Below are 20,616 nucleotides of genomic sequence, written 5' to 3'. Positions count from 1 at the left end.
GTTAATAAAAAAACCCCGACTCAGAAACAAAATTTCTTTTACAAAAATGGTCACATTTTTCTAATGAAAATGTACATTAATGTGTATCTAAAAATATACGTACTCACACCACAGAACACATACACACATATGTGTGTATGTATGTGTATATGAATGGACTTGATGTAGTCTCTCTAATAAACATCTGTTTGCAAACAAATGTCACGTATCTTGTGAAAAATATGCACACCAACACGCACACCGATATATGGGAGTAAGGATACGTGTGTGTGTGTGTTTGTGTCTCTGTGTGTTTATGCGGGTAATGTGTCACCAAGAAAAGGATACTTTTTTAATGGAAACGTTAATCATCTTTAACAGTTAATTCTAAGAGAGGCCACCACCACACATGTAGTCCTATGAACATGTTTGTATGGTATGTGTGTGAGTGTGTGTCTGTGTGAGGGAGACTGAAAGGGTTTTTGTTTTAAAAAGTCATTTATTTTGCCAATAGGGTGGGTCATTAGCAAGTAACATGTTTGAAATTAAGCCAGGACTAAAATGAGGCAACTCCTTTGGAGTTGTTGTTTTCCTGGAATACATATTTTAAAAATAATTTGCCTAAAAGTAGGCAGCACACATTTAATAATAATTATTTGATATCCTTTTTATATAATTTTTGTATTATAATTGAATTTTTGTAGTATTTTTAATATTGTAGTGTAACTTTTGCCACCCCCTGTAGCTTAGGAAATTTTAGATTATAACGCCTCACTCATTAGTTATTAATACTTTTAACCTTTATAAGCCATAACCATGCATATAAATACACATTTAATTGGGTAAGGACATTAAAGTATACTTCTTCACATTCGAGTTTCTCCGACTCCTTTACATAGGCAAGGAAAATTAACAAGCAGGACATAGGAAGGGACAGATTTCAAATTAAAACTTGATTGTTAAAGCAGGATTTATTTCTAAAGAATTTTTAGGCGTGGATTTATTAAAAATATGTTTCAAGGCCTATCCTAAGGCGTGGATTTTTAAAAGAATATTTTTCAAGGCCTATGCAAAGGCGTGGATTCTTAAAAGAATATTTTTCAAGGCCTATCCTAAGGCGTGGATTTTTAAAAGAATATTTTTCAAGGCCTATCCTAAGGCGTGGATTTTTAAAATTTTTAAAAGAATATTTTTCAAGGCCTATCCTAAGGCGTGGATTTTTAAAAGAATATTTTTCAAGGCCTATCCTAAGGCGTGGATTTTTAAAAGAATATTTTTCAAGGCCTATCCTAAGGCGTGGATTTTTATATATCTTGGACGTCCTTTTGGTCTTTTTGTTCCTCTCTTATATTAAACTCCGATTTCTTAGGATTTTTCTTCATCTCCAAAATTTTATTTCTTTTCCATGGGATGACTTAAATTCCACCAAAATCTCAAGGTAAAATGATATAACATTTCTATGATACTCAACAGCGATACACCCATAAATAGTCCGCAGACACCACCGAAATTCGCCAGCAAATCCGTTACCCCATATAACTCCGATCTACGTGAAGTTATAAATTCATTATCCTTAAAATAAATCCAAACAATGGACATCGTCAGGTCGGGAAACATTTCCAATATCTCACGAAAATTTGCCACAGCATTTATGGTATTGGCAACATTAAAGCTACCCTCCGAAATTTCCGTTTCATAATCTAACGAGGTGCAGGCGGGCAGACAATCACAATCATTAATGGTGGGTTTATTTCCCCTCAATCCCTTGGTGAATTGTTGAAACAACAGTTGATCTTTGGCCTGGCGATAACACTGCAGTTTATCAGAACCGCATACCGGGGTAGCGGGACTTCGTGGCATATAAAAGGTAACACAACCGCAAAGATTCAGGGTGAAATTTGTCAGGCACTCCAGTTCACAATTATTTTGGCTATAGGCCTTAAAATAGCGTAGCTGACGATCCCGATTCAAATAGCATTGGCGCTTATGAGGTTTATATTCCGCAATACCCGACGAGGTGGTTATCATCTTCGGCTTCACTGCAATCATAACATCCTTGTCCATGGATATGTGGACAAAATGTTTGGCCATAGAGGGCACATCATCGGGAGAGTGTAGCAGAATCTTAAAACCATCCGCCACATAACGACAGCTGTAATCCACTTCTTTGGCGAAGTTCTGCAGGGATGTTAAAAATCCAGCCATGGTTCCTGCACCCAACACCCTAGCCGGATAGGTGTTCAAAACCCCATCCGTTGTAAAACCCTCTTCCAAAGACCAACTCAATTCCTGATTAAACATGGAATTATTCAGGAGAGAATTCTTCAGGCTCTCTTGATATTGATAGGTATCCTCACGATATAAATCGGTGGCTTTCAGGCTATTAAAGGTAAAGCAAATACCCTCATCTGTATAGACTTTCATAAAGAAACGATCACAGGTCGTTTCCACACCGAACCAGCCACAGCTGTAGCAGTATTTTTGTATATCTGGAAAAAATTCATTTAGCTTTCCGATTATATCGATCTTTGGACCATCGAAGGAGGAGATACTGGTATTTGTTTGGACATCACACAACTGCATCAACGTGAGTATATCTTCCATATCGGAGGATGTGAAATTGTCGCTAAATTTCTCACCCGATTCGAGGTAATTTTTAAGGCCCAACAAAAGTTCGGAATAGTTGTGGACTGTTAAAAATTGAATTTTTCATTAGGGGAAAATAGGAAAATTTCCACCTTAACTCATAACTCACCCGTTTCATTAATGGCCCTTTTGGTTTCCGGACATATGGTCACCGCCGGAAAGGGTATACTCCATATGGGTGTTGACTTCTCGGAAATGGTTACAATCACCGGTGTTTCATGCCATTTCAAATAGGCCTTCCATATCATGGAACCACAATAATACAACGAGACCACAAAGACCAGCGACCAAAAGCATTTCTCCTTCCAATTGCGGCTATGGGCGAAGTACTGAAACCCGTGTATCGAAGAGATGGCACAAAATTCCACATAGCTTTTTCGCAAGGCCTGGCAACAGGACATTCTTTTGGGCTTTTTACCTTTCTCCGTACTGGATGATGATGATGGCACATCGATGACAATTTCCTCCATTTTCTTTTCTGAAAAACAAATTTATTTCCGCTTAGTAATTTCCTGGTCAAATTTTGTCAGCCAACTAAAAATTAGTTGGCTAATTCATCAACGTTTCGGGTATGTCATCTTTAATTAGCCCGAATTAGCCCCAACCATAAAGTGTGTGCATTTTTTTATGAGCAATAACAAAGGAAATAAATATATGTTTGGCCTTGAACTGCATTGTATATTAGGGTGGAAATGAAAAAAAAAATAAAATAATATTTTTTCAAGAGCCACCAATTTAAAAAAAACCCTACCCTTTGGATTGATTTTTAAAATAACAGTTGTCAAGGCCTATTATAAGGCGTAGATTTTTAAAGAATATTTTTCAAGGCCTATCCCTAAGGCGTGGATTTTTAAAAGAATATTTTTCAAGGCCTACCCTAAGGCGTGGATTTTCAAAAGAATATTTTTCAAGGCCTATCCTAAGGCGTGGATTTTGTAAAAAATATTTTTCAAGGCCTATCCTAAGGCGTGGATTTTTTAAAAAATATTTTTCAAGGGCCAACGGAGGCGGGGATTTATTAAAGAATATTTTTCAAGGGCCAACGGAGGCGTGGATTTATTAAAGAATATTTTTCAAGGGCCTATCCTAAGGCGTGGATTTTTTAAGGAATATTTTTCAATGCCTATATTAAGGCGTGGATTTTCTTCAAGGCTGAAGGCGTGGATTTAATAAAGAATATTTTTCAAGGGCCAACTGAGGCGTGGATTTATTAAAGAATAAATTTCAAGGGCCAACTGAGGCGTGGATTTATTCCAGAATATTTTTCAAGGGCCCTAAGGCGTGGATTTTTTAAAGAATATTTTTCAAGGCCTATATTAAGGCGTGGATTTTTTAAAGAATATTTTTCACGGGCCAAGGGAGGCGTGGATTTTGTATAGTCTATTTTTCATGGGCCAACTGTGGCGTGGATTTTTTAAATAATATTTTTTTCAAGGGCCAACTGAGGCGTGGATTTTTTAAAGAATATTTTTCAAGGGCCAACTAAGGCGTGGATTTTTTTTCAAGGCCTATCCCTAAGGCGTGGATTTTTTAAAGATGGATTTATTTAAAGAATATTTTTTCCAAGTACTAACTGAGGCGTGGATTTATTTAAGAATATTTTTCAAGGGCCAACTGAGGCGTGGATTTATTTAAAGAATATTTTTCAAGGGCGAACTGAGGCGTGGATTTATTTAAAGAAGGCCTTTTTTCAAGGCCTATCCCTAAGGCGTGGATTTTTTAAAGAATATTTTTCAAGGCCTATCCTGAGGCGTGGATTTTTAAAGAATATTTTTCAAGGGCCAACTGAGGCGTGGATTTATTAAAGAATATTTTTCAAGGCCTATACTAAGGCGTGGATTTTTTAAAGAATATTTTTCAAGGCCTATCAGAGTTATAGGCGTGGATTTTTTAAAGAATATTTTTCAAGGCCTACGTAAGCCGTCGATTTTTTAAGGAATATTTTTCAAGGCCTATCCCTAAGGCGTGGATTTTTTAAGGAATATTTTTCAAGGCCTATCCCTAAGGCGTGGATTTTTTAAGGAATATTTTTCAATGCCTATCCCTAAGGCGTGGATTTTTTTTCAAGGCCTATCCCTAAGGCGTGGATTGTTTTAAGGAATATTTTTCAAGGCCTGTATTAAGGCGTGGATTTTTTAAGGAATATTTTTCAATGCCTATATTAAGGCGTGGATTTTTTAAGGAATATTTTTCAAGGCCTATCCCTAAGGCGTGGATTTTTTAAGGAATATTTTTCAAGGCCTATCCCTAAGGCGTGGATTTTTTAAGGAATATTTTTCAAGGCCTATCCCTAAGGCGTGGATTTTTTAAGGAATATTTTTCAAGTTCTATCCTAAGGCGTGGAGTTTCTAAGGAATATTTTTCAAGGCCTATCCTAAGGCGTGGATTTTTTAAAGAATATTTTTCAAGGCCTATCCTAAGGCGTGGATTTTTTAAAGAATATTTTTCAAGGCCTATCCTAAGGCGTGGATTTTTTAAGGAATATTTTTCAAGTTCTATCCTAAGGCGTGGAGTTTCTAAGGAATATTTTTCAAGTTCTATCCTAAGGCGTGGAGTTTCTAAGGAAAATTTGTAAGGTGGATTTTTTAAAAAAATTCTACAAGGCCTCACCTAAGGCGTGGATTTTTTAATTAATATTTTAAAGGTGGATTTTTTTTTAAGAATTTTTTTCATGGCCTAACCTATTTTAAAGGGGAACTTTTTTAAGGCCTAACCTACGGCATGGATTTTTTAAGGAATTTTTTTATGGTGGATTTTTTTTAAGAATTTTTTTCACACACACTTAAAAAATATTCTTTAAAAATTCGCACTTGTGATAGCACCTAATAATATTATATAAAAAAATTCACAATTCCTCTTACCAATTGTGCAACAGGTTATCTCTCCACAGTAGTCAAGTCGGAACTATTTTTTTTTTATTCCGCTAAAATATCTTCCAACATCCAGTCGTTGGTGGTTATGTCAATTCCTTTTTTGTTGTATCCGTAATTATAGCTAAGTTCTATGAAAACCGTTCAGCTACAATTATATGCTGGCAATAAATGATAAATGAAAGGGAGTGGCTGAATATTGCTTCTCCGATAACCTTTGCACAATGGGACACAATTCGAAAATAATTCCACAAATATTACAAAGGTATAGGCTAATATAAAAACAATGCCGATTTTTTTACCGTCAAACCAAAAATGTCCCTATCAAAAATTGTATTTCTTCACATCATTAACTATGACCGAAGTTAATTAAAGCAGTCGATTACATTCGAATTTTAATTTAAAAGAATGTCCTTAATCGTCATCTACGTTCCTATATTTATTGGCTGATCTGTCCCCAACACCGACTGGTAATTTCTTAATTTCTTTCAAATTAATAAATTTTTTTAAAGCAGTAGATTACATTCGAATTTTTAATTTAATTTCGTATTTTTTTCGAATACTAAATTTTATTTCGCAAATATTCTACACCCATCATTAATTCACATTACTTGTAAGGGTCATATTGGACCATAGACGTAGGGTACAGTGATAAAATAATTCAACAATACTTAAAATCGAAATGCCCATAAATAAACCAAAAACACCACCAAAATTCGCCAACAAATCAGAGACACCATATAATTCCGAACGTCTAGAGGTAATAAATTGATTTTCTTTAAAATAGATTTCCACCAAAGACACTTGACCCTTGAATAGCTCCGTGACATTAAAAGCCTTTTGGGTGCTTTGCACATCGAAGCTGCCCTCCGAAATTTCCGTTTCATAGGAGAGAGAGGTGCAACCAGGCAGGCAATTGCAATCTGCAGATGAAAAGGAAGTCACACTTGACTTCTGGAGACCCTCCGCAAATTGTTGTAACTTTAGCCGGTCCTTGGCCTTGTGATAACAACTGATTTTATCCTCTCCACAAATTTCCATATCTTGCGTATGGGGCATGGAAAAGCGTACACAGCCGCATTGAGAGTAAGTGAAATTTGTCAGGCACTCTCGTTCGCAATTATCTTGATTGTAGATTTTATAAAATCGCAATTGTCGATCGGTGCTGAGAAAACAACGCCTTTTTTCCGGATCATAGGCTGCAATATCTTTGGAGGTTGTTATCATTTTAGGTTTCACCGCAATTAGAATCTCCTTTCCACCGGAAATTCTTACAAAATGCTTAGCCACCGAGGGAGTTTCATCTGGGGAGTGCAGTAGAATTTTAAAGCCCTGCACTGCACCATTGCAGGTAAAGTCAAGTTCTTGGGGAAACGACTGCAGATAAATTTGCAATCCTGACTCAGAACCAGAACTTAATACCCTTGAGGGGTAAGTCAGTAAAATGTTATCCTCCGGATATCCCTCCTCCAAAGACCAATGTAAGGGAGGAAATTTATTTGCTGGCATAGCTCCTTGATTTGGCAGCACTTCGTGGCGAAATAGATCTTTGGCTTGTAGGGTATTAAAGGTGTAGCAAACACCCGCATCTGTATAAACCTTGCGGAAGAGTTCTTGGCAATTTTGAAATTTCCCAAACCATTTACACAAAAGCAAATAGCGTTCCATGGTGGGTAACATTCGATCCATTGTTTCGAAGTAGTCAAAGGGTTTGTGTGATAATTTTGGTATCTCATAAACTTGATCAATTTCGAAACGACAAATATGCATTAGGGTCAAGGTCTCTTGCAGCTCGTGAAGGGAATAATTTTCGCTGAGATTTTCTCCAGCAGCTACATAAGTCTTCAAAGACTCCAGCAAATGACCATAGTCCTTGTCTGTAGAGGGGAGAACTATTTAAGATTTAATTTTCCCTCAAAAATGTTCTCTTATCTTACCTTTCTCCTTGAGAGCTCTCTTTGTCTCCGGACAAATGGTTACTGCGGGAAATGGTATATTCCATATGGGTGTTGATTTCTCGGAAAAACTCACAATCACCGGTGTTTCACACCACTTCGTATAGATTTTCACAATTATGGTGGTGCAAAAATAAATTGTAATCACAAAAACGATTATCCAAAATCCAATCTCCTTCTTGGGACGCCTTTGTCCAAAATACTGGAAACCATGTATCGAGGTATTCGAACAAAACTCCTCGTAAATTTCCTTGAGACTTAGAGAAGGGGATCGTTTGACGGCAGATTTTTGTGAATCGTTGTCTTTGGTAGTTTGATTCCGTTCTTCTTCTGGCAAATCCCCTGAAGAGATTTCATTTAGATCACTTGCCGGACAAGCCATGGCGGATTTTTGGAAAATTATATTTTGATTTATTTTTTTTCTGGTTTTTTTTTCTCTGCCAATTTTTCCGCAACGTTCTGTTCCTGGTGACTCAGTTCAAATGGCAAGAAATTTGTTAATGCCATTATCTCACGAAGATAATGATTTCATAGCCATAGTTTTTATGACTCTCACTGGACCTACGACAATCTCCGATTGCAAATAAAACCGCAATGTCCATGACAAATTAATGGCTACCCTTTCCATTCAGCAAGTTTTTGGCGACATTAGGACTTTAATGAGTTCAGGGTGAAATACCTGAAGTGGCAGCAAAAAAAAGTTAAAGACTATAGATACACATCGCAATACTGATACACCGAAAATCAACAACATTTGTCAACAATTGGTATCTGGAAGATAGAGTTGAGTAGTTCGGGAACGAGCTAGTTCAATGGTTTAACTATTCCGCCAATGGAACGATCGTTACCAGTTCTGGTTCTTTTGTTTATCTAGTTCCGATTGTTTCTTTTTACTCTCGAACAAGATCAAAGTAATTATTCCGCAAAAGGAAGGATCGGTTCAAGGTCCGCTTCCTTTGTTTATCTAGTTCCAGTCGTTACTTTTTACCATCGAACAAGTTCAAAACAACTATTCCGCATAAGGAACTGTCGGAACTAGATCGGATTTTTTTTTTTTTTTGTTCATCTATTTCCCTTTGGCTATAGTCTTTCTTTTTTACTGTCGTTCGCCTAGTTCCATTCCGAATCAACTGATGCGTGCCAATAAACAATTGCCAAAAAAATCAACTATCGAACAAAATTTAGAACCGCTAAAAGCCGTTCCCAACTAATTTTATATTGGTCTCTGGAAGATAGAGTTGAGGAACAAATTAGTTCAAATCAACTATTCCACAAAAGGAACTATCGGTACTAGATCCGGATCTTTGGTTCATCTAGCTCCGTTTGATCCAGTCATTCCTTTTTTGTTTTTCGTTCACATACTTCTTTTTGATCTTTATTGGCCGAACTTAATAACCATGTTAATCGTGTCGCATAGTGGTGGGAATGTAGTATCTCTCTGGCTCTCCTTTTCATTGCAACTCCGATCATGTAGCACATCTCGAAAGGGAAATTAGTAAAAAAACATTTACATGAATGATCCTTCGCCCTAAAAAGGCATAAAAGCAAAACTCAAAAAAATTCAGCTTAAGTCCGGCTCGGATTTGAACCCTGGTTCCCATGGTATCTGTTGATGTTCGGCGCCTTAGCGTTCAAAGCCACCTACTTATCTTCCTAAGGTTGCATAATATGCAGTTGCATACCATTTAAGAAAACTATTGTAGTCTGTATGGAAAAAAAAAATTCGTCACTACAAGAAAAATCTGCTCTGAAAAGGAATTTTCTGGTGTGATGCCAAATGTCCGAACCTTGACACGGTTGAATTTAATTCGTAGATGCAATTTCGCAACAATTGTCGACATAAATACAACTTATCAAGTAACGACATATGTAAGCCACATTGCCCAATATGCCTGATGAACCGCTTAAGCAACGGCGAAACGCGTGGCATAGTGGTGGGAATGTAGTATCTCTCTGGCTTTCCTTTTCATTGCAACTCCGATCATGTAGCTCATCTCGAAAGAGAAATTAATAAAACAACATTAACATGAATGATCCTTCGCCCTAAAAAAGCATAAAAACAAAACTCAAATAGTTCAGCTTGAGCCCGGCTCGGATTTGAACCCTGGTTCCCGTTCCCATGGCATCTGTTGATGTCGGGTGCCTTAACGTTCAAAGCCACCTCCTTATCTTCCTAAGGTTGCACAATATTCAGTTGCATACCATTGAAGAAAAATATTGTAGTATCTCTCTGGCTTTCCTTTTCATTGCAACTCCGATCATGTAGCTCATCTCGAAAGAGAAATTAGTAAAATTAGATGTAGTATAGGGTCCCAATAAATGCAGTTCATTTGAGGTAGACATATATAGATGTCTCAATGTCATGGAACTTCTGTCAGGATACAATAGAATATAGGAGTGTAATTTCGTTTTGTTTGGATATAAAAGTCGATTTTAGCTAAAGGAGGTCCCTTCTAGGAGCACCGATTTGGTAGAAAGACATTCCAAAGAGGTGACATTTTTACATCGATCGTATATAGACATTACTAACTCCGAAGAGCTTCTGTCAAAACTAATTCAAAGAAATCCGTTTAATATCCTGTCTTTCTTTTTGTGAAAAAAAATATTTGGCGCCCAATTTAAAAAATAGAAATGATAGTTCTCCGAACTTACAATTACTGGAAATTGAGTAGCGTCCAATTAAATGTAAAATTTGGAAATTCGAAAATTTCGTGAGGCCCTCTTGGTCTTCGGATATATTGTTACCCGTTGAAAATGTTCTTTATCTAAAAAAGTAACACTAGAATTTAAGTGCTGCCCAATTAATTCCCCACAGTCCTACGCACCAGATTATAAATTCGAATGTAACTACTGCTTTAAAAATTACCTATCTTATTAATGGACTTCTTCGTCTCCGGATATATTGTGACCCCTGGAAATGGTATATTTCCTTCTTATTATTGTATAAAAAAAAAACTAAATGGCGCCCAATTAATTTTCCCCAATAATTATAATTTGAGAAAAAAAACGAAAATTCGAATGTAACTACTGCTTTAAAAATTACCTATGTTATTAATTGCTCGGATATATTGTGACCCTTGTGACCACACCATATGGTTGTGGATTTCATCATTATTGGACTATTCATTCCTATAATACTTTACGTATGTTTAGGATAGAAATATCGATAAAAAAGGGCGAATTTGAAAGAAATCACTCATAATCAAAATCTGTACCAAAGGTTAAAAAAACACAGGTTAAATTATTAATTTTTAATCGATTTATTTTAAGTTCATGTAATTAAAATTTATATTTCATTAATTCAAAAAAAAAATAAAAAATTAACTGTAAGTTTATTTTCAAGATACAAACTCTTCAGGTTTAAACTTTCCTCCAAAGTTACCCATCATTTCGTCTTACATTCGACCACAAACGCAGCGAACAATGATATAAAATTTCCACCACACTTAGCAGCGAAACACCCATAAACAGTCCCAAGACACCACCAAAATTCGCCAACAACTCCGTTATACCATACAGTTCCGAACGCCTCGAGGTAATAAAATCATTATCCTTAAAATAGATTTTTATCATAGACAGTTTTCTATCTGAACCAAAATAATCATAGTCTTTAAAAGCAGCTAACATTCCGATCACATCTAAGCTAGCATCAGATATTTCCGTCTCATATTCCAGCGATGTACAACCGGGCATACAATTACAACCGCCACTGCCTTCGGAATGCTCCAAACCCTCATTAAATAGTTTCATCAGCAAATCAAACTGAGCACGTCCAAGACACCGAAGTTTATCCTCACCACAAACAGGCATATCGGCTGTTCGCGGCATGGAGAAATGTACACAACCACATTCCGAATAGGTGAAATTTGTTAAACATTCGCGTTCACAATTCCGTTGGGTGTAGATTTTATAGAATTTCAACTGGCGATCTTTGTTCAAATAACAACGCCGCTTTTCAGGGTGATATCCTTCAATATCCGACGAGGTGGTAATCATTTTTGGTTTTACCGCCACCAACAATTTCTTATCCATGGAGACTCGAACAAAATGTTTTGTCACCGAAGGTATATCATCGGGTGAACTTAACATTATTTTAAAACCTTCGGTCGCACCGCTGCAAGTATAATCCGTCTCATCGGAATACGTTTTCAATGTAAATTTGAATCCTGCCGTAGATCCTGAACTCAATACCCTCTCGGGATATGTGTTAATATCACTGTCCGCCATATAACCCTTTTCCAATGACCATGCCAATTTCTGTCCTCCATTAGTTGTGTTGATATTTTCATTTCTCATTTGTGAACGCATCACGTGATCGTGATATAAATCCTCAGCTGTCAGGCTATTAAAGGTATAGCAGATACCCTCATCGGTATAGACTTCTGTAAGCAGATCTTCGCAGTCGACAATACGACCAAACCAATTACAGGCTTGGAAATATCCTTCAATACCCGGTGACAATTCATCCAAATTCCCAATATAGTCGATGGTGTAGTTTTCCCTTGTTTTCGGTATATTAAGAAAACCATGAACGCCGGACGGACAAACTTGCATTAATGTTAAAACCTCTTCGTGGTCTTCACGTGAAAAATTTGAATAATATTGATTATTATCATCGTCAATATAGGACTTGAATTCACTTAGCAATTCCAAATATGAGTCATCTGGAAAAAAATCGAAATTGTGAAATAAAATTCGAATGTAATTACTGCTTTAAATGAAACCATACCTGTCCTATTACGGGCCCTCTTCGTATCCGGACATATGGTTACCCTGGGAAATGGTATATTCCAGATGGGTGTTGATTTCTCCGAAAAAGTCACTATCACAGGAGTTTCCGACCATTTCACATAGACTTGCACAATAATCGTTACACAAAAATAAAATGTGATGATGAAAATTATTATCCAAAATACAATTTCCTTGCGTGGCCGATGTTGGCCAAAATATTGAAATCCATGGATGGAGGTATTCGAAAGAAATTCCTTACAGATTTCCTTGAAATGTTTCCTCAGCGATTTATTCCTTTTCAGTTTGGGCGATTCCTCCAAACCAATGGCGAAATCATTGGAGCTCTTTTCCACGGCATTTTTATTTCGTTTTTTTAATTTTTTCAGCATTTTGAGGTAACCTCAAATGGCTTCACTTGGCAATGAACGTTTTTTACCCTATCCTCCAATGTTCCCACTTCACAACTAACGACAACTTAAGATTCTGCTGGCTATTTAATAGTTTTGAAATACACCAGTACCTCGTTTTGAAATTTGTATTTACATTCGCATGACTTCCTGCCATAACCTGTGTCATTGCGGTACATACCACCTGGGTGTTTAATAAAATGTCTATCAAAGGATATGTGTTTGACGTAATCAAATGCTAAAAAGCCGTCAAAATGGCATGCATAAAAAACCTCACAGTTTACTCGAGCATAATTAAGTGGCATACATAATTCCAAAGCCAAGAACATGAGACCTTAGCTTGAAAAAAAAAACTTTTTTTAAAATCCTATTTTGAAAAAATCCACGCCTTTGGTAACCCTTTCACCTAGTTTCTTTTGTTCGGGTCGTTCCTTTTTACTCTCGTTTACTTAGTTATTTTTGCTCCAGTCGTACATTGACCAAATATATTGACCTGTATCAATGAACGATTTAACTAAAATGAACTATGTAACTAGTTCCTTATGCAAAGCGAACCGATAAAGATTGAACCGGCAAAGCGTTTGCCAACCAATCATATATTGGTCTCTAGAAGATGGAGTTAAGTCGTCTCGGAACTTGTAACGTGACCGTTTCATACATTATGCACGACCCAAGTTAATGTCAACCCACCTCAATATTTAGTAGTGAATAACGTCTCACTCTAAACCTAAGCCGGTATCATTACCTGTGTTCTTCAACTTCTTTGCAGTAATCGACAGACAATTTTCTTGAAGTACACAATAATTCTCATTCACTTCATAGTACCATACGGATATATGTTCTACTTTTCCATGCCGAAGTGGTCGACCTCGGACGTTAACGAACTACGAGTGACGAAAATGTGTGGCTTGTCCACAGTCTCGTATACTGGTTTGGCCTCGATCATAGTCAGCCCCACGCTCTTTGCTGTTCCTCGATCATAGCCAGCTCCCCGCTCTTTGCCGTTCCTCGCTCAAAGCCAGCTCCCCGTTCTTTGCCAGCTCTCCGCTCATAGCCAGCTCCTCTCTCATAGCCAGCTCCCCGCTCATAGCCAGCTCCTCGCTCATTGCAAGCTCCTCGCTCTTTGTCAGCTCTCCTCGCTCTTTGTCAGCTCTCAGCTCTTTGCCGTTCCTCGCTCATAGCCAACTCCCCCGCTCATAGCTAGCTCCACACTAATAACCACTAACTACTAACCGAACCCTGACAAAACCCGATCCCTGAAAACCCCGAACCAACCGACCAACAAGGAGCAGGGTATCTTCGAGCCGACTGTATTCTGCCGATCACCAACGAGCCGACGGTCAACCAGACGATCTTCAACCAGACGAGTATCTTCGAGCCGACTGCAGGGATGGAAAATGAAAAATGAGAAAAGGTACTTTTTTTTAATAAAAGAAAAATAAAAATACTTTTGCCGGTCAAATCCACAACAAATTCTAATCCAAAAAATGTATACATATCATGGTTTAATGGAGGATTGGAATGGTACTGAAATGTTCACGGGGGTACTACGGTACTTTTTTGGGTAAAAAGGTACTGAAAAAAGTACTATTGTACTGAATTCTCCATCCCTGGCCGACTGTAGCCAGCCGATCTTCAACGAGCCGACTGTAGCCAGCCGATCTCCAACGTACCGACAGCAGCTAGCCGAGTATCTTTAGGCCGACTGTAGCCAGTCGATCTTCAACGAGCCGACATCAGCTAGCCGAGTATCTTCGAGCCGACTGTAGCCAGCCGATCACCAAAGAGCCGACATCAGCTAGCCGAGCACCTTGGAGCCGACTGCAGCCAGCCGATATTCAACGAGCCGACATCAGCTAGCCGTACACCTTCGAGTCGACCACAACAAACCCGAATACCAACCAGCCGATTAGTTACGAGCCGACATCACATAACAACCCCGAGCCGACTGTAACCAGCCGGCTATTAACGATCCGACCTCCATACCCAGCTACCATTACCGATTAGAAACTGTAAACACCAGAGTATTATAATAAAGATTGAAATTGTAATCACTCGTGTTATTACTTAAGGTTTGTGGGTCCTTAGGTTGACCCTGGCAGCGAAGGAGCTTACTTCAACCTCAGTTAAAACCACTCGTTATAAACTCTCGTTACTAGTTCCGGCTCTTTCGTTCATCTAGTTTCAAATTTTCCCTCGGAGTAGAGGGTTTATTAACCCTTCCCTTTAAGGTTGGTTTACGTACGATCTACAATATTTCCCTCCACGAGCTATATATTATAACTGTTATATTGCTATGTAGGGGTTTTAAATTATTCTTAACTTACTTACTCGACTAAGAATCCCTAGAAAGAAGATTACGAAGAGGATAGCAATTAATTAACCTATCCCACCAAAGTTCACGTTCCAAGGTTTACCTAAAATATTTTCTCCATGAGTAGAGGATAGAAATTTATTAACCCAAGCCTTTAAAGTTCAGGTTCCAAAGCTGACTGTATTGGGCGGCAACAAGGTCTTAAAATCATTATTTATTTATCAGATGAGTTTCCCTAGGTGGATAAGGAATTTTCATCTCTTGAAAAGGAAATTCTAATTGCTGCTAAATCCCAAAATTATAACACTCTGCAAAGATACAGCGCAGCCTGAGAAAAGATGTCGGTCCCTAAACGAAGATCTACAATTGGGTTGAATCTATAAAGTCTAAAATCAAAATTATTGTGAAAGGGAGAACTTTACAAATTTTCTGTCACGCTCAATATGGCTGTGTTCGCTACTCCATGCCACGAACTGAGTTTACAGAAATTTGTAAGGAACATAAAGTCCACTCTTAAATCAAGGCCAAGGACAAACAAAAATAAAATTCGAATGCAACTACTGCTTTAAAAATTACCTCTTCGTCTCCGGACATGTTGAGACCCTTGGAAATATTATATTCGATATATGTGTGGATTTCTCGGAAAAAAAACAAAAAAACCACTAGAGTTTCCGAAGTGCAACTTTTTGTTATTCATTTACTATGTTAGGTATGTTCGGAATAGAAATATATATAAAAAGAGGACGAATTTTGTAAGAAATCAATCAGAATATGTACAAAAATTTTCAAAATACAACAGGTTAAATTTTTAATTATAAATTTATTCCATTAAAAATTCTATATTATAAATTAAAAAAGAACCTTACATTTATTTTCAAGCTCTCAACGCTTCAGGTTGACACTTTCCTCCAAAGTTACCCATCATTTCGTCTTACATTCGACCACAAACGCAGCGAACAATGATACACAATTTCCACCACACTTAACAGCGAAACACCCATAAACAGCCCCAAGACACCACCAAAATTCGCCAACAACTCCGTTATACCATACAGTTCCGAACGTCTGGAGGTAATAAATTGATTATCCTTAAAATAGATTTTTACCACAGACAATTTACCACCCGGATATTTGGCTGTATGATCTTCGTACTCATCAAAAGCCTTTAGGTTGTTGACCAAATCAATGCTGCCCTCAGAAATTTCCGTCTCATATTCCAGCGATGTACAACCGGGCATACAATTACAACCTCCACTACCTTCGGAAAGTTCCAAACCCTCATTAAATTGTTTTATCAGAAAATTCACATGGGTCGCACGATAACACCAAAGTTTATCCTCACCACAAACAGGCATATCGGCTGTTCGCGGCATGGAGAAATGTACACAACCACATTCCGAATATGTGAAATTTGTAAAACATTCCCGTTCACAATTCCGTTGGGTGTAGATTTTATAGAATTTCAACTGGCGATCTTTGTTCAAATAACAACGCCGCTTCTCAGGGTGATATCCTTCAATATTCGCCGAGGTGGTAATCATTTTTGGTTTTACCGCCACCAAAATTTCCCTATCCATGGAGACTCGAACAAAATGTTTTGACACCGAAGGGATATCATCGGGCGAGTTTAGCATTATCTTAAAACCCTGGGACAGACTGTTGCAACTATAATCCTCCTCATTGGAAAACGCTTGCAAAATAATGAGTAATCCTGCTGCGGAACCGGAATTCAACACCCTCTCGGGATATGTGTTAATATCACTGCCGGCTGCATAACCCTTTTCCAATGACCATGCCAATTTCTGTCCGCCATTCTTTGTCTTGTTCTTTTCTTTTCTCATTTGTGATTGCATCACGCGATTCTGATATAAATCCTCAGCTTTCAGGCTATTAAAGGTATAGCAGATACCCTCATCGGTATAGACTTCTGTAAGCAGATCTTTGCAGTCGATTTCATCACCAAACCACTCACAGATAAAGAAATAATTTTCAAACTTCGGTGAAATTTTATCCAAATTCCCAATATAGTCGATGGTGAAGTTTTCCCTTATTGTCGGTATATTGAGATAAATATGAAGATTGGTCGGACAAATTTGCATTAATGTTAGCAATTCTTCATAGTCTTTACGTGAATAATTTGAATAATATTGATCATTATCAACGTCAATAATGGAGATGAATTCATTTAGCAAATCCATATATTTTAAACCTGGAAAAAATGAAGATGAACTTTTATAAAAAAAATATATTCGATATAACATTTGAGGGGAAATTCGAAGTCTTCACTAAAGTAATATAAGTCTTAATAAAAATGATTTTAAAAAATCCACGCCTTTGTAATCTTTACAAAAAATAATTAAAAAAAATACAAAAAATAATTAAAAAAAACAGAAATGGCACTCTGTACACCAAACAACACATTCTACTCGCCTACGCCGATGACATCGACATAATGGGTCGAACACTGAGAGCGGTAACAGTCACCTTTGAACTGAAATTTAGATGGAGTCTTCCAATGCGGGTCTGGCAGTAAACGGCGAGAAGACAAAGCTGATGGCATCAACGCGCAACACATCCAGTAGACTCGGACCAACAGTGGAACTTGAGAACTACAGCTTCGAGGTAGTTAAAGACTTTATATACCTTGACACCGCCATAAATAAAACGAATCACATCAGTTTTGAAATTCGAAAAAGGACTGTGATGGCCAACAGATGCTACTATGGTCTAAGTAAGCAGTTTAGAAACAAGGCCACCTCCCGCCAGACCAAACTCACACTTTACAAGACGCTGATATTACCTGTGCTATTATATGTATAAAAAGCATGGGTACTTACGCAAGCAGATGAGGCAGCTCTTGGGGTGTTTGAAAGAAAAATTCTCCGATAGGTCTATGGGCCGATCTGCGTCGACCGTGAATATCGGTGTCCGAATGAACCACGAGCTTTGCCATTTATACGCGGACATCGACATAGTCAGTCGTATTGAGCAGCAGCTCAAAAAGCATATAAAAACGAGCCTACTGATGGTTCCCGTAGAAGGGGAATGCCACAAATTAGATGGAAAGACCAAATAGAAAACAACATCTTGGAACGTGGTCTTCCAAATTGGTGGATTTGCGCACAAGACCGACTCACTTGGAAATCTTTTCTAAGCTCGGCTTATGGAACAGCCGTTCTGTAACAAGCCAGCTAAGAAGGTAAGTAATTTAAAAAAATACAAAAAATAATTTCAAAAAATCCACGCCTTTGTAATCTTTACAAAAAATAATTTAAAAAAAAATCACGCCTTGTTGGGTATGTCTGGGTGTCTATGCAAAAAATATAAGTGGCGACCAATTAATTTTCCCCAAAAAAAAAAAATAAAAAAAAAATGTGAAATAAAATTCGAATGTAATTACTGCTTTAAATGAAAACATACCTGTCTTATTAAGGGCCCTCTTCGTCTCCGAACATATGGTTACCCTGGGAAATGGTATATCCCAGATGGGTGTTGATTTCTCCGAAAAAGTCACTATCACAGGCGATTCTGACCATTTCACATAGATTTGCACAATAATCGTTATACAACAATAAAATGTGATGATGAAAATGATTATCCAAAATACAATTTCCTTGCGTGGCCGATGTTGGCCAAAATATTGAAATCCATGGATGGAGGTATTCGAACAAAATTCCTTATAGATTTCCTGGAAATGTTTCCTCAGCGATTTATTCCTTTTCAGTTTGGGTGATTCCTCCAAGCCAATGGCTAAATCATTGGAGGCCTTTTCCACAGCATTTCTATTTCCTTTTTTTAATTTTTTCCGCATTTTGAGCTGACCTCCAATGGCTTCACTTCGCAATGAACTTTTTTACCGTATCCTTCAATGTTCCCACCTAACAACTAACGGCAACTTTAGATCCTGCTGGTTATTTTATAGTTTTGAAATACACCAGTACCTCGTTTTGAAATTTGTATTTACATTCGCATGACTTTCTGTCATAACCTGTGCCATTGCGGTACCTACCACCTGGGTGTTAAATAAAATATCTATCAAAGGATATGTGTTTGACGTAATCAAATGCTAAAAAGCCGTCAAAATGGCATGCATAAAAAAACCTCACAGTTTACTCGAGCATAATTAAGTGGCATACATAATTCCAAAGCCAAGAACATGAGACCTTACCTTGAAAAAAAAAACTTTTTTTAAAATCCTATTTTGAAAAAATCCACGCCTTTGGTAACCCTTTCACCTGGTTCCTTTAGTTCGGGTCATTCCATTTTACTCTCGTTTACTTAGTTATTTTAGCTCCAGTCGTACATTGACCAAATATATTGACCTGTATCAATGAACGATTTAACTAAAATGAACTATGTAACTAGTTCCTTATGCGGAGCGAACCGATAAAGATTGAACCGGCAAAGCGTTTGCCAACCAATCATATATTTGTCTCTAGAAAATGGAGTTAAGTCGTCTCGGAACTTGTAACGTGACCGTTTCATACATTATGCACGACCCAAGTTAATGTCAACCCACCTCAATATTTAGTAGTGAATAACGTCTCACTCTAAACCTAAGCCGGTATCATTACCTGTGTTCTTCAACTTCTTTGCAGTAATCGACAGACAATTTTCTTGAAGTACACAATAATTCTCATTCACTTCATAGTATCATACGGATATATGTTCCACTTTTCCATACCGAAGTGGTCGACCTCGGACGTTAACGAACTACGAGTGACGAAGATGTGTGGCTTGTCCACAGTCTCGTATACTGGTTTGGCCTCGATCATAACCAGCTCCACGCTCTTTGCCAGCTCCTCGCTCATAGTCAGCCCCACGCTCTTTGCTGTTCCTCGATCATAGCCAGCTCCCCGCTCTTTGCCGTTCCTCGCTCATAGCCAGCTCTCCGCTCATAGCCAGCCCCTCTCTCATAGCCAGCTCAGCGCTCATAGCCAGCTCCTCGCTCATTGCAAGCTCCTCGCTTTTTGTCAGCTCCACGCTCTTTGCCGTTCCTCGCTCATAGCCAGCTCCCCCGCTCATAGCTAGCTCCACACTAATAACCACTAACTACTAACCGAACCCTGACAAAACCCGATCCCTGAAAACCCCGAACCAACCGACCAACAAGGAGCAGGGTATCTTCGAGCCGACTGTATTCTGCCGATCACCAACGAGCCGACGGTCAACCAGACGAGTATCTTCGAGCCGACTGCAGGGATGGAAAATGAAAAATGTGAAAAGGTACCAAAAGAGTACTTTTTTTTAATAAAAGAAAAATAAAAAATACTTTTGCCGGTCAAATCCACAACAAATTCTAATCCAAAAAATGTATACATATCATGGTTTAATGGAGGATTGGAATGGTACTGAAATGGTCACGGGGGTACTACGGTACTTTTTTGGGTAAAAAGGTACTGAAAAAAGTACTATTGTACTGAATTCTCCATCCCTGGCCGACTGTAGCCAGCCGATCTTCAACGAGCCGACATCAGCTTGCCGACTGTAGCCAGCCGATCTCCAACGTACCGACAGCAGCTAGCCGAGTATCTTTAGGCCGACTGTAGCCAGTCGATCTTCAACGAGCCGACATCAGCTAGCCGAGTATCTTCGAGCCGACTGTAGCCAGCCGATCACCAAAGAGCCGACATCAGCTAGCCGAGCACCTTGAAGCCGACTGCAGCCAGCCGATATTCAACGAGCCGACATCAGCTAGCCATACACCTTCGAGT

The 20,616-nt window shown here is 38.2% G+C and overlaps 2 protein-coding genes across 2 annotated transcripts; both read right to left on the bottom strand.

The window, feature by feature from the left end:
- Window positions 1-1,371: 1,371 nt before the first annotated feature.
- Window positions 1,372-3,095, bottom strand: LOC133334764 (pickpocket protein 28-like). The gene is made up of 2 exons (XM_061543089.1): window positions 2,735-3,095; window positions 1,372-2,669 (listed from the first exon to the last, which is right to left on the bottom strand). Exons 1-2 carry the CDS (start codon window positions 3,093-3,095, stop codon window positions 1,372-1,374), a joined length of 1,659 nt encoding a protein of 552 aa, XP_061399073.1.
- A 2,997-nt stretch (window positions 3,096-6,092) lies between these two features.
- LOC133334763 (pickpocket protein 28-like) lies at window positions 6,093-7,832 on the bottom strand. Its single transcript, XM_061543088.1, has 2 exons — window positions 7,433-7,832; window positions 6,093-7,372 (listed from the first exon to the last, which is right to left on the bottom strand). Exons 1-2 carry the CDS (start codon window positions 7,830-7,832, stop codon window positions 6,093-6,095), a joined length of 1,680 nt encoding a protein of 559 aa, XP_061399072.1.
- Window positions 7,833-20,616: the final 12,784 nt, after the last annotated feature.

Source organism: Musca vetustissima, unplaced genomic scaffold (genome assembly GCF_032173495.1).
Source record: "Musca vetustissima isolate MV318-11 ecotype Yass unplaced genomic scaffold, APGP_CSIRO_Mvet_v1 utg5546, whole genome shotgun sequence".
NCBI lineage: Eukaryota > Metazoa > Arthropoda > Insecta > Diptera > Muscidae > Musca > Musca vetustissima.
The sequence above is the reverse complement of the archived record's forward strand: the minus strand, read 5'-3'. Positions and strand labels throughout refer to the sequence as shown.